General features: G+C 36.2%; 1 protein-coding gene across 3 annotated transcripts in view; it reads left to right on the forward strand.

Moving 5' to 3' along the window:
* EXOC6 (exocyst complex component 6) overlaps positions 1 to 16,919 on the forward strand; it is a 169,075-nt gene that overhangs the window by 90,262 nt on the left and 61,894 nt on the right. For all 3 annotated transcript variants that reach the window (XM_028511944.2, XM_036027000.1, XM_028511942.2), the window contains 2 exons: positions 9 to 143; positions 16,526 to 16,705. In XM_028511944.2, the coding sequence (XP_028367745.1) occupies positions 9 to 143; positions 16,526 to 16,705 (315 nt within the window). The remainder of the gene's footprint in view (positions 1 to 8; positions 144 to 16,525; positions 16,706 to 16,919) is intronic.

Raw genomic sequence — 16,919 nt, forward strand, 5'->3', positions numbered from 1 at the left:
TTTTCCAGCTAGTACAGATTATCATAAACACAACACACCTGGAACAAGCTTGCAAATACCTTGAGGACTTTATAACTAACATTACAAATATTTCTCAAGAAACTGTTCATACCACAAGACTTTATGGACTTTCCACTTTTAAGGTATGTAAAAATTCTGACCAAAGTTTTTATTTCAATCACTACAAGCAAACTTTTAAGATTTTATTTATTTATTTTTAGAGAAGGGGAGAGAGAGAGAGAGAGAGAGAGAGAGAGAGAGAGAGAGAGAGTCAGAGTCAATGTGTGGTTGCCTCTCACATGGCCCCCACTGAGGACCTGGCCTGCAACCCAGGTGTGTGCCCTGACTGGGAATCGAACCTGCGATGCTTTGGTTCGCAGCCCGTGCTCAATCCACTGAGCTATGCCAGCCAGGGCGCAAACTTTTAAAAATTAAAGAAAATTTTTATTATATACATGATTTCATTATATTCCTAACAATTGAATATTAGAGGTAATCATTGTCAGCAGTGAGCTGATAAATCTCAGTTCCCTTTTGGCATTTTAAACATCTTATTAATATGGAGAAAAGTATATTGATTTTCTATAGCTATGTTACATTTTGTTTATGTTTTGAAGACTTCCAGTAATGCTGAATTGGTCTCATTGAATTTTCATTCTTGTCTCTCAGTTCAGTAAATAATTTTTCATATAATGTGTATATGTGTGTGTGTTTAGAAATTAAAAATGTAAGATGAATTAGGTAAGTGTAAGATTGGCTTTATATCCTTAATTGGCTCTGATTTAAAGAAAAGTAAATATCTTATTATAGGTTATTAAAGTCCTGCTTTTACATGAACAGAAAGATTTCTGTTTGTGTAATACCATGGGATATACTGAAAGATTAATTAATGGTTGTTTTAAACAGAATGGAAGATTAAATACTTTCATAAATTTGTTTTATAAGCTATTTTATTATTTTATTGATTTGGGGTTGTACAGACCTGAGATTGGCATAGTCTTGTAATATAAATTGCTTTGCATTTCGTATTTTGCTAAACAAATATAAACCACTTATTGATCCTTTATCTGTAAAATACACTTGCTAATTTAACCACACAGCCTTTTCTAAGTTTTCTATTAAAAAGAACTCTTATCTTTCTGCTCTCATTTTATTGTAAATTACCCAATTTATCTCCTAAAATTATGGTATAATCACTTACACTTTAAAAATTCAATATATTTGTATTTAGAAATAACTAATTAAGTGTTAACAGTAACTAGACTTTTAAAGTCCAGAAATGACCCTTAAATTCCTACAATTATCTGCATGGCCCCCAAATCTTATGCTTCTGTGGTTATTCTAGAGCTCATGTAGTCATCATCCTGATCCAGAAGGCACAAATGTGGGTAATATCTGAGTGAGTACTTTGATAAAATTAGTTATTAAAACTGAGACAGAAGCTGGACAAAACAGACATTCATGTATCCAGCTAAAATAGTATAGTAACTAAGGGTATGTCCTCTGGAGTTAGACTGCTGTGTGCTGTGTGACTTGGCACATTTTTTACTTTTAGTGATTCCCAGTTTTGTTACCTATAAAATTAGAGTAGCAATGTATTACCTACCTCATGCAATTATTAATGAGGATTAATGGGGATACTTAGCACAGTTCCACTTGTACATCATCTATACTTTGAAAACTCTCTTAGGTGATGAGAATATAAAAATGTAACCCTAACTTTGAGAAGCTCACAGGAGAATAAACTATAAAAAAACACTTGATGATATGGTAGGATAAGTGCCATAACATAAGAGAAAATCCACAAGGTTTTAGACATGTATTTATCCAAGGACAAATTGATTCTTTACTTTTATATTAGATTTTATACAATCCTCTTTCTATTTTTTATTGATCTCTGCCCTTATGTCCATGTGTTACTCATAGACTGTCAAGAAGGGATTCACTAAGGACTGGAGTTGTAAGCATATTTAACTGTTAACATTAAATTTAATAGGCTTACTCTGTACTCTGAATTGTCTTGACATCTGGTGTATTAGGGGTCTTCAGGCAATTTCTAACTCAAAGAACCCACGCTATGGGACGTGGTGGACTCAGACTGAGGGATCTTGGAACTACACTTCTCAAATCTGCCTGTTAGGAGGGAATGCTTAGAAATGTTAGCTCTGGTCCATCATCCCTTAAGTTGTAGATATTTGGTTGAAACTACAACTGCCATAGAATATCCTGTGGTTTTCTTGGAAATCAAGTTTAGCCTTTATAAGTAGTAGAGCATCCTTGTTTTGTTATTGTTGTTTTATTTTCATATAGAATGCAGGAAATCCTCTTGGTTTTATGAGAATAAGAGCTGTTTCAAGCTCAGTTATATGAAAGTCAAGTATTCTTCAGTTCTGCCTTTGGTCTATTTCAAGAGGAATGTATCATGAAGTATGGTGTGAGGAAGCAATTCAACTTCAAGAATTGTTAAATAAATATTAAAGTGAATTTTTTAGGGAGATGAGTACTCAGTATGTTACCCCTTTCACAAGGAAAATTAAAAGAAAGTACAGTCTTGGTTGCAGCCATTAGCATAGATTGCTTAGTTAACCTCTTAGCCGAACTGTTTCCAGTCCAGTGACTCTACCAAACATATTCCTATTTAGTTGCTTAATGATTATGGAAATGAGCATTTACAAGATCCTTTTACTCTCACCTCCTTTTGCTTCCCCTCCAAAAAGCAGATATGTGCACACAAAGTGCTTGATTTATATCATACATATTTTATGAAATATATAGATTATCTCGTTAGCTTGCCTTTTCATTTTGCTAAATCTGTGAGTGACACAAAAGAAGTAAGTAGTTTCTGCCCTCAAGCAGTACCTCAGCTCTTTAAAGTTAACCTGGACACACACTGAGAGCTACTTGAAACTAATATAAGACTTCTAACTGAAAAGATTTGCATCAGAATAGAGGGGGAAATGGGAATACCATTCCTTTTTAATCTGTATAGTAGAGAAAAACCTTGTTCTTTTTCTTTGACATCAGAGCACTTTAACTTTGCTCCAGAGGGCTTTTCCAACCTGCCACTCTGAAGCGTCCTTTCCTCTTGAGTATTGGCAGTGATTACAACTGTTTAGAGCCTAAAAGGAATATGCTTATGATTCTTTTTCTAGTTTGCCTTTTTAAAATCTGTTGATGGCTATGTAACAAAGATTTTTCAGGATTATAGCTAAAGTGACAGTGGTAGATTGTCTTTAAGGGCTTGAAGTTCTCTTCCTATGGAGCTAGGATGTGGTACATGGACTTTGAAAAAATATTTTTCATTGAACTATAACACACATATACATATGAACATATACAATTTGTAGTAGTATAGATTATAAATATACACTGCTCAATTAATTATTAAAAAGTGAATCCAGACTTCTGGCATGTAAAGAGCTTGGAAGTTGCTCTATCCTGACAAGTAAAAAGCTGAGGAAACTGAAAAATAAACAACCCTTCTTTGATTTGTCAGAGAATGAGATTGTAGGGCAAACTATTGCCCCCAAATTGGAGAGACAGTCAGGCAAATACAGAAAATCACAACTTAACGGGGCAGAAACTTCTGCAGGAGCCACTGCTGGGCTAGGGAAACCTGAACTATACTTGATAAATTGCTGGAGACTCAGTATGGATAAGTCTGAAGGTTAAAACCCTTAACCATGGGGGAGGAAGTGGGTGTAAGGTGGGCAAACACTTTTGTGAGTTTTACCTCTTGGGGCCCTACCAGGTGCTCCCAGTGAATATTAGAGAAAAAATTATTTTGGACTTCCAACAGGGGAAAGGTAAAAGTAACCATTGAAATACTCCAGAGTGTTCTGTTCTTAAAGCATTTTATGCTTCCCAACAAGGCTTAACCTGGGAACAAACTATATATGTGCGTAAACCATTGGGGTTTTATCAGAGCCTAACCAAACTGGAGGAAGGCAAATATTCGACCCATCCTGTTCCATCTAAGGGGTGGGAATGAGAAGCACTTGTGAAATTCACAGTCAAGGGCCAAAGCCTAGACACTTCCCTTTCCCCTTTCCCTTGCTACCACAATACCAAAGTCCTGTTTGCTGCAGTTCCTTTCGCCCAGCACCATCATGTTTGGCTATCAAGAAGAAATTATAAGACAGACTAAAAGGAAATTTAAAGAGATAGAACAAGTATTCAAATCAGATTAAGATATGTCAGGGATATTGGAATTATTGGGCCAGGAATTTTTTTTTAAACTCTGATTAATATGATAATGGATAAAGTAGACAACATGCAAGAACAGATGCATAATGTAAGCAGAGAGTTGGAAAATCTAAGAAATATTTTTTTAAAATGCTGGAGATTAAAAACACTGTAATAGAAATGAAGAATGCCTTTGATAGACTTAGTAGTAGATTGAACATGGCTGAGGAAAGAATCTCTGATGATCTTTGCATTACCTTAGGGATGGTTCTTCCCCTGTCTTGAAGAATAGCACATAGATGTTTCTCACAATATATTATTAGGGAATTTTGAATTAATAGTGAGATACCACAGTATACCTACTTGAATGGCCATAGTCCAAAACCCTGATACCACCAAATGCTGGTGAAGATGTGGAGCAACGGGAACTCTCAGTCATTGCCGGTGGGAATGTAAAGTGGTAGAGCGAATATGTTCTCCACTCCGTGGATTGTCTTTTTATTTTGTTGATGATTTCTTTTGCTGTGCAAAAACTGTTTAGTTTGATGTAGTCCAATTTGTTTATTTTTTTCTTTTGCCTCTCTTGCCTGGGGAGATATGTAAGATAAAATGTCGCTATGTGCAATGTCTGAGATTTTGCTGCCTATGTTTTCTTCCAGGATTTTTATGGTTTCAGGTCTAACCTTTAAGTATTTGATCCATTTTGAATTTACTCCTGTTTGTGATGTAAGAAGGTGGTCTAGTTTCATTTGTTTGTATGTATTTTTAATTTTCCTAACACTATTTATTGAATAAACTATCTTTAGCCCATTGTATGTGTTTGCTTCCTCTGTTGAATATTAGTTGACTATAAAGGTGTGGGTTTATTTCTGGGCTCTCTGTTTTGTTCCATTGATCTATGTGTCTGTTTTTATGCCAGTACCATGCTGTTTTGAGTATACATCTGATAAGGGGTTAATATCCAAAATTTATAAAGTACTTTCAAAACTCAACACCAAAAAAAACAAGCAACCCAATTGAAAAATGGGCAGAAGACCTGAATAGACATTTCTCCAAAGAGGACATACAGATGGCCAATAAACATATGAAAAGATGCTCAACATTACTAATCATCAGAGAAATGCAAATTAAAACCACAGTGAGATACCATCTCACACCTGTCAGAATGGCTACCATTGATAAATGAACAAACAAATGCTGGCGAGGACATGGAGAAAGGGGAACTCTTTTGCACCGTTGGTGGGAATGCAGACTGGTGCAGCCACTGTGGAAAGCAGTATGGAGATACCTCAAAAAATTAAAAATGGATCTTCCTTTTGACCCAGTGATTCTACTTCTGGTAATATATCCAAAGGAATGCAAAACACTGATTAGAAAGAACATAAGCACCCCTATGTTCTTATAGCATATTTACAATCGCCAAGTTATGGAAGCAGCCCAAGTGTCCATCAATAGAAGTGTGGCTAAAACAACTATGGGACATTTATACAATGGAATACTACTTGGCTGTAAAAATGGAGGAAAATTTTTACCCTTTGCAACAGCATGGATGGACCTGGAGAACATTATGCTAAATGAAATAATCCAGTCAGAGAATGACAAAAATACCACATAATTTTACTCATGTGTGGCATCTAATGAACAAACTGAAGTAACAAGCAAAACAGAGACAGACTCGTAGATGGAGAGCAGATGACAGCTAGTGGAAGGGTAAGAGATTAGAGGGTGGAGGGATTGAGCAAAAAGGAAAAAGGACTCATGGACAGACATGGACAAGTATGGTGGTTACTGTGGGTGTGGGGGTGTAAGGCCGACTAAATGGCATTGGGAAAAATACAATAAAGATTACGTTTTTAAAAAGTGGTCCAGCCAGTTTGGAAGACAGTTTAACAATTTCTTATAAAACTAAACATATTCTTACCATAGAATCTATCAGTTACACTCCTTTTTATTTACCCAGAGGAGTTGAAAACTTACATCCACACAAAAGCTCACGCATGAGTTACAGCTGCTTTAATCCTGATTGCCAAAACTTGGAAACAACCAAGATGTCCTTCAGTAAGAGAATGGATAAACTCTGGTACATTCAGACAATGGAACGTTATTCAGCACTCAAACACAATGAGCTATCAAGCTATGAAAATAAATGGAAGAATTTTAGATGACACACTAGTAAGTGAAAGAGGCTGATCTGTAAAGGCTTCCTATTGCATGATTCCAGTTGTGTGATATCCTGGAAAGGGTAAAACATGGAGAAAGTGAAAAGATCAGTGGTGGCCATGGGTTGGGGTTGGCATTCGGGGAGAGATGCGTAGATGGAACACAAGGATTCTTAGGACAGGGAAACTTCTCTGTACGAAACTATAATGGTGACTATATGTCATTCACATTTGCCCAAATCCATGGAATGTATAGTACCAAGTATGAACACTCATGGACTTTGGGTGATAATGATGTGGGTTCACTGATTGTAACAAATGTACCACTCTGGTAAGGCATGTTGATAGTGGAGGAGACTGCAAATGTAGGAGCACATGGTTTATAGGATATCTCTATACGTTCTTTAGTAAGGATTATTAAAATTTCTCACTTGAGTTATAATTCTTAAATTATTTTACATATATAAAGTTGATTTATTATTGTACTGCTAGCACAATTGCAGTATTCTTGACTGATTATATTTCAGTTTTTGCTTACTTATATGCTTCGTGTATGGTCTTTTGTATTATTGGTGAAGTTTTGTAGAATTTGTTTTGTTGTGCAGCTTGATTGTGATCCTTAGAAGCTGTGCACGTCACGTTTATTTCTTTTGTTACTGGTTACCACCAGCTTCTCCTGTTCTTACCTTTTCCCATTAGAGAGGGCTGCATAAAGCAGTTTTATGCTTGCAGGTAATTTAATACATTTTAACTACATAAAATCATAAAAGGTAGATTGGAGAAAAGCAAAACTTACATATTTATTGAACAGAATAAATAATTAAACCAATTATACACAAAAGTAAACAACATAAATAATGAGGATGCTACTTTGCCAAAAACATAAAAGCTAACAGTAAAAGCAAAAGCATGTTGTTTTAGTTCTATAAGCAAAAGTGGAAGGTCAACAAAATTTATAGACTGCCTCAACCCCCATGGATACATGAAAAGTGCTCAGCTTTCTGTTTTTCTGTAATTTATCATCAGTGATCACTTAACTATAGCAAGTGCCTCTTGTAAAGGTGGTAGGAAGCAGAAATAGAATAGGGAAGGAAATGGCTGAGGAGTACTTTAAAAAGCTACTTGTATCAGATGATTTGCAAACCTGATGACAAACAACCTAGAATACCTAAGAAGTGGCAGATGCTAGCAAAGCCCCTCGCCATTCATTAACACTTTGGAGGTACAACAGCCCCTGAAAACTGGAAAGGTAAAAATGTAGCACCGACCTTTTAAAAAGGAAAAGGAGGTAATTTAGATGATATGAGAATTAGAAAAGTAGTTAATTTATAATGATATACAACAATACCAGATAATTCAGAAGCTGGATTTTGAATTATTCTAGACTTTGATTCTAGGTCAAAACCTATATTGCCCTTTCCTCTATATTGCTAGAAGTGGAGTAGCTAGCAAATGGCTGTGTGAGGGATTTAGGTTTTTCTAGGGCAGGCTACTTTGATATTTTGTTCTGTCTAAAGTAAGAGTTTGTGTCTCAAAACACATAACTGTGAACAAAGCAATAATTGGTTGGAACTTTCCATCTATGCTGACAATCAGTTTTGGCCTGGGAGTATGTATAAAATGATACATATTTCTATTATTCTGTGCTAATTACTGACAAGATGTGAAATGGTTCTGAACCATTAGGATTTTTTAATCTAAAAGGGCAGGTATTTATAGATACAGAGGTCTGGTGTGCCAGGGTTAGGGGGAGGAAGGGGATTGAACAAAAAAGATAAAGGACTTGTGGACATGGACAATAGTGTGGTGATTGCAGGGGAGGGGGTAAACGGTAATGGAAAAAATACAATAAAGTATAGTTGGAGATTAAAAAATAAAAGGGCAGGTAACTACAAATAAACAACTGAAGTATGTAATAAGTAGATAAATTTGGTCCTATAGACATGTTTGATTTGGTTTTATACTGTTTTGAATTTGAGTACCTTTAGATGACATGCATTTATGCTTTATAATCATCCTGCCCGCCACAATCATCTTGTCCACCATACTCATTCGTGTTACCTGCTGGGCCTGCGAGGCTTTTGGGTATTTGTAGAAGACACAATTCATGTCCCAAAGCCTTCAGCTCTTTTTTTAATCACACTAATATAATATAATGAAGAACTCTGGTGAAAAGTAGCCATTTCATTAGATTAATTTGAAGCATAAGCAACCAAATTTTTAAAAAAATTTTTTGATTGATTTTAGGGATGAAATATAAGAATAAATTAACTTTTCTTGGTCGTTATGCTGATGTCTAAAATAGCTAAATAAAATTTCATAACATCTTAAATTGATTCCTTTTTCTACCTAATTTTTTTTTACATTGGTACAGTAGTTCCCACTTATCCTCAGTTTTGCTTTCCATGGTTTCAGGTACTGTAGTCTGAAAAAATTAAATTAAAAATTCTAGAAAGAAAAATTCTAGAAAGAAACAATTGACAAATTTTAAATTGTGTGGTAAATCCCCTGCCATCCCATTCTGCCCCGCCTGGGCTGTGAACCATCCATTCAGCCAGCATCTCCACGCCGTCTGTGCCACCTGCCCAGTAGTCACTTAGCAGCCCACTCAGTTATCAGATGAACTGTCTGTCCCAGTTATCACAGTGCTTATGTTCAAGTAACGCTTATTTTACTTAATAATGGCCCAAAGCGTAAGAGTAGATGATGATGGCAGTTCAGATCTGCCAAAGAGAAGCCTTAAAGTTCTTCCTTTAAGTGAAAAGATATGTATGTGTGTACACAGGGAGAAAAAAACATTGTATATATAGCATTCGGTATTACAAGTTTCGGTCATCCACTGAGGGGTGTTGGAAGAGGAAGAATCGTAGGTAATGGGGGACTACTGTAATCTCCATTCTTTTGCTTCCTTTCCTGGAAAATCTGGAGTTAGCTTCAATCTATTTCTGTTTAATTGTTCCTAATTACTAGCTTTTGATGTTTAGTCTTGCCTCTTTTCCCCGCCTTTGCCTGTAGTATCAGTAGTGACATTGGTTAATGAGTTGGGTGCTATGTGCTACTACCATTTAGAAATGTCTAGATTAAGATCATAGATTATTGGAGTCTCATTTCTTGAATTAGAGCAGGGAGAAATTAGCTAGACAGTATACCTTAGTTTTGATAGTTCTAACTTCATCTCCTGGTTGGACTTTTTAGGGCTCAGAAAAATGTCATAGAAGTATTCCCCTTGCTTCAAGTGAGTAATTTTAAATGTAGCCTTTTTTTCTAGAATGTTCAGTGAAATGTTTCAAATAAGATACTTGTATTAATCAGAGCTATTAACAGAAAATTGACAAGAACTGGCAGAAAAACCAACTCAAACTGTCTTAAACTATAGAGGAAAATTATTATCTAGTGTGACTGGAAATTCCAGGAATACAGCAGATTTCATGTGAGGCGAAGCCAGCTGCTCAGAAGATGTCACCAAGGACCCCAGAGTCCCTCCATCTTTCAACTCTGCTTTATGTAATTTGGCCTCATTTGAGACTACACGGTGACCTGGCAGCTGTAGACTCTCTCATTCTGGTAGCAATGGCTGCCCCATCACAGTTCCAAATCTATATCCTCATGCCCTGTCATTGGAAGGAAGAGAGAGTCTGCGTCTCCACTAGCTGCTATGGAACTCCTTGTGAATGAGAGAATGATAATTGCTGCTTGACTTCAGTTCATCAGTATCCATCCTGGGAGCTGAATATAGGTTCACTTCTGTCAGACCAAAGAGACATGTGAATGGAGGCAGAGTAATTTTCCAAAATGTTTGGGGTCTGTTCCAGGAAGGGGCAATGGATGATAGTAAATCATTGATTTACTAAAACGTTTAGTTGTTACTACATAGCTTTTATTCAAAACACACATGCTTATGGTCTAGGAAGTCTAGGGTGAAGTTTGTGCTTGTGTATGTTTTAAAAAGTTCCTCAGGTTGTTCTGTTGCACACCTGATACTGAGAACCACTGATACAGTTCTGCCTACAGGGGGCACTGTTTCTTTTTAAACAAGCAAAGGAATAATTCATTGCTTTGCTTATAAACTGAATCTTTTAAAATTTAATTTAGGACTTAGTTGATATATTCCTGAGTTTCTGGTGAGGGCATAAGGATTGAGAGTATTTGGTTTCAACTGTAAAACTCTTCAGGAATTCCAAGCTAATTTCTTAATAGTCTCTAAATTATAGTTAGTAATCTTTCTTATTTTTAAAAAGATTTTATTTATGTTTAGAGAGAGGATAAGAGAAGGAGAAAGGGGGAGAGAAACATCAATGTACAAGACAAATATTGATTGGCTGCCTTTCACACACCCACAACTGGGGACCTGGCCCATAACCCAGGCATGTACCCTGACTGGGAGTCAAACTGGCGACCTTTTGTTTGGTTTGCAGGCCAGCACTCAGTCCACTGAACCACACCAGCCAGGGCAGTAATCTTTTTTTAGAAATGTATTAGCAAATAATTCATTGTCCCTGTGTGTGAGTCTAGGAATAGTTACAGTGAGAATCTTTCCTGTCTTTCTTTACTTGCTCCTGTTTCTTTAAAAGTAGAGTGTAGTGAGTCACTTCATACATACAGTTCATGCACATATGTTTTCTCATTATTATATTTGTTGGGATTATAAAATAAACAGAGTCCTTAGTCTTTAGCAGAGTCCTTAGTCTTTAGCAAAGTCCTTTCAAATGTTGACTTTAAAACACATTCCTGCTTAGAACTGCTGTCTGAACTGCTAGTGACTCACTTAGAGTTTCTTATTTACTCTTACAGCCTATGGGGAGTATGGACACACTTTTAAAAATATAAGTAGCCCCCCGCCGAATTTCATTTAACAGTGAAAAGTTATCTTAACTGGATAGTTTATGGGAAAAGTGGAACCTGCTCCTGTTGTTACCTCAGAAAAGTAGTAGATTAATCAACAAAGTTCTAGAGAATAACAAAAAGTAGTTTTGTTTTTTAATATTCTCCTTTATTTTTGCTTAGTTCCTTTACAGAAAATCAGTGGCTTTTGAATCACTTTATCCAGAAAGCATATAATTACGATGACTTCATGTAACTGTAGTGTGAATGATTTCATCATCATCTATAATGTTTCTTTCTTCAGATAGTGTTTGTTTTCCCCCATCACTTCAAAGTTTGAAGATATTTGGTCCCTCTCCCCATCTTACCTTTTGGTTAATGTTTTGCTTGTCCCATATTGCTTTTAAAAATTCAGGAAACAGAGGACTCAAAGAACTTATATGTACAACCCATGGACATGAACTGAGGGGGTGGGGAATGCTGGAGGGTTGGGGGGCAGGGTGGAAGGGGATAAAGGGGAAAAAATTGGGAAAACTGTAATGGCATAATCAATAAAAAATACTTAAAAAATAAAAATCCAGGAAAATCTGAAATAACATTTTTATTTAATTTAACAAAATTCTATGTAGTAAAAAGGGGAATTAGGAAGTATACCAGTGATTTTAAAGGTGGACTTAAATTAAGATCTTAAAAGGATAGTTATTTTTAAAAACAGCTAAAATTTCACCAAGTAGTTTAATGCTGTGAGTTTGAAGGAGAGACGTCTCTTGATACTGGTTTTTAAAGTTTTGTTAGGCATCTCTTCTCCTCCCTGCTTACACTAAAGACGTGCCAGAAAAACAAGAGAAATCACGTATGACAGCCCTAGTGCAGGTGCGGGATGTGGCAGAGGACAGGAGCAAACGAACTGCAGATTCTCTTTGCCTGGGATAGAAGGCGGGTGGATTGAGTATTAAGGGATGATTATTTGGTTCTGGGCTGTATGCCTCCCTTACCTGGCTGCCTTTTGGAGTTGCAGTCTGACTTCATTGCTATAGTGACCTGTATTCATCTGCTTATCTTCAGTAAAGGTAGTGAGACATGCAGTAGAGAGGACTGATGAACGCTGGGGCAAAATGCAAAGTGGTAGATAAACAGTTATATTTCTTTGACATATTGGCATATTAGTGGTATCACCTTACAGCAAACATGGAACATACATGCTTAAAGGCTTGAGCCGCCATGTAAGAAGTCCAGGTGCCCTGGAGCACCACGCTGTGAGCAAGCCACGCTGCATGGAGAAGCTACCTCCTCCAGGTGCCAGATGTGTGAGTGGAGAAGCCTCCACGTGCTTCTAATGCCCAGTTGTTGAGTCTCACTCCCAGCCCTCAAGTTGTCCCAGCTGAGGTCCAGATATAAGGGGGCAGTCACCCCACTGTTCCCTGTCTGCATTCCTAACCAGTGGAACCTGTGAGCATAATAAAATGCGTGTTATTTTAAGCCACTAAGATTTGGGGGTTAGTTTGTTACTCAACAGCGGTAACTGGAACAGCAAGTAACATAAACCTTTCTAGCCCACATGATCTTTTTTCACTACACATTTACTATACATGTAGTCAGTACTAATTTGTTAATAATTATTCATTCTGCCCTGGTTGGTATGGCTCAGAGGACTGAATACCGACCTGCGAACCAAAGGGTCACTGGTTCGATTCCTGGTTGGGGCACATGCATGGGTTGTGACTCATCCCTGGTAGGGGGTGCGTGAGAGGCAACCACACATTGATGTTTTTCTCCTTCTCCTCTCTCCTTCCCCTTCTCTCTAAAAATAAATAAATAACGTATTTTTAAAAAATAATTCTCCATTCTGTGATTATTTTATTTGTGGTACTTTTTTTTTTTTTTTAGTTTTTTTTTTTTTTATTTCAATCATTGTTCAAGTACAGTTTTCTCCCCCCTACTCCCGTTATTTGTGGTACTTTTCTATCCCAGCTAGATTATAAACTTTTTCAAGACAGTAGTTATTTTAAAAATATTTTATAACAAATACTCACCTACTGCCTACTTGGTTGTAAGCACTGTTCTAGGTGCTGGAGATAAATCAGTGAACAAAAACAGACATAAACTTCCTGCCTTAATGGTGCTTATGTTTTAGTGGATGTTTTGTGCCTATTACTTTACTCAGAGTGCTGAATTTACAGTGGCTCATCAGTGATTGATAAATGCTAATATTAAGCTTTTCAATTTTAAGATTTTTCTGAGGAGATGAGCATTGCATTAGAAATTTTAGTAGAGAAACACTAATAAGTTGTTATAAGTAACTTTAAGTTAGAACTCATTTTCTACTGCCATTTTTATTCATTCACTATATTTGTTAGTATTAACTTAAATTCCTTTTTTATGTAAAGTAGTATTTACTCTCTTCTGTAGTTGAGGAGAGACGCCATTGGAAATTTTTATTGTCTGTCATGTTTGTGTTAGATCTCTGAGTAGGGAGAGAAGAAAAGTCTTTCTTGAAATCCCTGTTCCAGTCCTACTGTGAAGGCAGGCATGCAGATGGAAAGACGTAGCAGTGGTTTGTTTTCTTCAACCCAGTGTGGCAGGGAGTAGTAAGTAGTTAGACATTGTGAAAATTGGAGAGGGAGCCAAAAAAAGCATTGAAATGTGGAAATGATATACAGCGTTTTGATCGATTGCATTTACCTTCTCTCACACTGTTCTTTTGAAAATTTCTTAAGGCACACAAACCAAAATACCTAAGTAAGCATTCCTGATTATATTTTTAAAGTTACAACTCAAATGTCATGTCCTCCATAAAGCTTTTTATCAAATAAGTAGTAATGATTTCCTCCTTTGTTTACTCAGGATACCTCATTACACCTTTAATGTAGCACTAGTCATGTTTTGTTATGTTGTGTCTCTCCCCGAACAGTGAGGTCCTTGAGGGTGGGAGCTGTCTTCCTCATCTCAGTGTCTTTATAATACTCTTCTTCATAGACACAATATAAATTATATGTTAGTTTAGGTTGTGTTGAAATGTAATATGTGACTAATAATGACACCTCAGTACATTCTATCATGTCTGAGTGAGAACCCATCACTCAGACATGATAGAAGATACCATTTCTTCTTTTTGTAGTCTCTTAAGGTAGAAGTTTCAGTTATTGGTTTGAGATGTTTGTTTTATAATTTAGGCATGTGTAGCTTTTGTCTAAGCACTTCTTTCTTTGCATCCCATAAGTTTTGATATTGTGTTTTTGTTCATTTATCTCAGAACATTTTCTAACTTTTATCATGATTTCTTCTTTGACCCATTGGTTATTTATTGGAGTCTGTTGTTTAATTTCTACATATTTGTGAATTTTCCAAATGTCTTTCTGTTATTAATTTATAACTTCATTCCATGGTGGTTAGAGAATATACTTTGTATGATTTCAGTCTTTTAAAGGCTTGTTTTTAGGCCTAGTATACTTTATTCTGGATAGTGTCCCATGTTCACTTAAGAATAATTCATGATTTCCTGTTGATGAGAACGGTGTTCTGTAGATGTCTGTTAGGTTTGGTTGGTTTATATTGTTGATCAGATCTTTGCCTACGCAAATCTATTTCTGAACCCCTGTAGTGATTTTTTTCATTTTACTTATTGTAGTTTTCAACTGTAGGATTTCTATTTTTTTTACATAATTTCTCTCTTTTATATTATGTATTTTGTGAGACATCATTTTTATATTTTGGTTATTTAGATGTGGTTTTCTTTAGTTCTTTGTACCTATTTTAAATAGCTGATTTAAAGTCTTTGTCATATAAGTCTAATGTCTATGCGTCCTTAGGGAAAATTTCTGTAAATTGCTTATTTTTCTGTGTATAGGTGGTACTTTCTTGTTTCTTTGTGTTATAAATTTGTTGAAAACTGGACCTTTAAAATTGTATAATGTGGCAACTCGGAAAGTCACTTTCTCCTCTCTCTCTCTGAGAATTAATGTTTTTTTCCTGGTGGTTGTTTTGTACCTTTTTTAAATTAACTGTAGAAAGTGGCCACTGAAGCCTCTGCTTATTTAGCTCAGTGGCCAGCTAATGATTGGACACAATCATTAAAAATTCCTTAAAAGTCTGGGACCAGTAAGCCCCCTGAGGTTTGCTGGAGAACTGTGTATCGGGGCATGCTTGAACACTCAGGCACTTGACAACTCTGCCTTAGCCTTCGTTTCCTGCTTGCAGATGCTTCACGGTCAGCCTTAGATGAGAGCTTAGAGCCTTCTCAGGTCTTGACTGAGCATGTGCACAGCCCTGCATAACCTTCTACATGTACATTACTTTCAGGACTCCCAGGAATATGTCAGAGGTTTTCAAAGCCATTTACTGACATCTCATTCCTTAGATTTTCCTTTTGAGCTTTTTGGTTGGCCTATTGTGTGCCCTGTTACCCACTGCTTAAGGCATTTGCGATGTGAAACAGTTGCTTGTGATTTTTGTCCACCAGGGTCCCCAGGACTAGGCTTTTTGCACTGGACAAGCCCCACTTTAGGTCATATAAAAACATCCCTTAAAGTAGGGTCTTCCAGGGAACCCACCAGATAGATCAAATAATGATAATTCTGTAGGGCTATGGCTTTGAAGGAGGTCCAAGCCATTCGGCCCCCTTTGATGGCTGACAGGTTGCTCGTTTACACCACAGCTGGGGGATGTTGATTTTCAAGGATATCACAGAGCTGGAGCAGGGGAGGGAGAATAGAAATAGGGTATATTAAAATGTCACAAAGCTTGCTTTCTTACCAAGATTCAGCTATTTTTTTAAAAAAATAAATGCTGTCTGGATTGCTACAAGTTTTCAGGTAATATCCAGAGTTCTGGAAAAGTTGACTTTGACAAGTTTTGCTAGTTTTTCTCATTGCTTTTATGGAGGAGTGTTTAGAGATCCTTACTCAGCTTTTTACATCAGTTCCTTTATTTCTTTTTTCCTCCTCTGAGAAGTTAACTGGTTTTTTTTTTGCCTCTTCAACTCAAAATACCAACAAATATTTTATATCTTCTGTGATAGTCCAACTTAATTTCTCTCAGTGGATTGGGGTGGTCTTCTGCCTTCTTCACAACTTGGTTTTCTACTTCTTTTTCTCTTAAAATTATTTTTAGACCTGTGAGAACAATTCAGAGTTAGTAAGTCATAATTATCCTACCACATAAAGACAAAAAAGGTGATAGTAAGGTTGCCAAAAACATAGAGTACTGCCAGCCAAAAAGGCAGTCTTCTTGGACTTTGAATAAATGGCTAAAATATTAGACCAGAGAAAAACATAAAGCAAAATTTAGAATTTTAAGAAAACTTATTTTATTATCTGCTTCTGTAACTGTTCCGTATTTGTTGTTATTTTGCCCTCTTTTAGGATGCTCGACATGCGGCAGAAGGAGAAATATATACCAAACTTAATCAAAAAATTGATGAGTTTGTTCAGCTTGCTGATTATGATTGGACAATGTCTGAGCCAGATGGAAGAGCTAGTGGTTATTTAATGGATCTTATTAACTTTTTGAGAAGCATCTTTCAAGTGTTTACTCATTTGCCTGTAAGTATAAAATTTTTTTCAAAAAATTATAATTTTGCTTACTAAAGTATATTTTAGAATTCAGTTGCAGTTTGAGGTTTACTTGTTTAAACCAACTTCCTAGCTTGAATATACTTCCTCTTCCATTATTATAATTCAATTTGTGAAGAATCCTAACTTACACAATTGTTTGAAGTTTTGGGTTTTTTTACTTTTTAACTGAAATACCTACAAT

This window comes from Phyllostomus discolor, chromosome 5 (assembly GCF_004126475.2).
Source record: "Phyllostomus discolor isolate MPI-MPIP mPhyDis1 chromosome 5, mPhyDis1.pri.v3, whole genome shotgun sequence".
Taxonomy (NCBI): Eukaryota; Metazoa; Chordata; class Mammalia; order Chiroptera; family Phyllostomidae; genus Phyllostomus; species Phyllostomus discolor.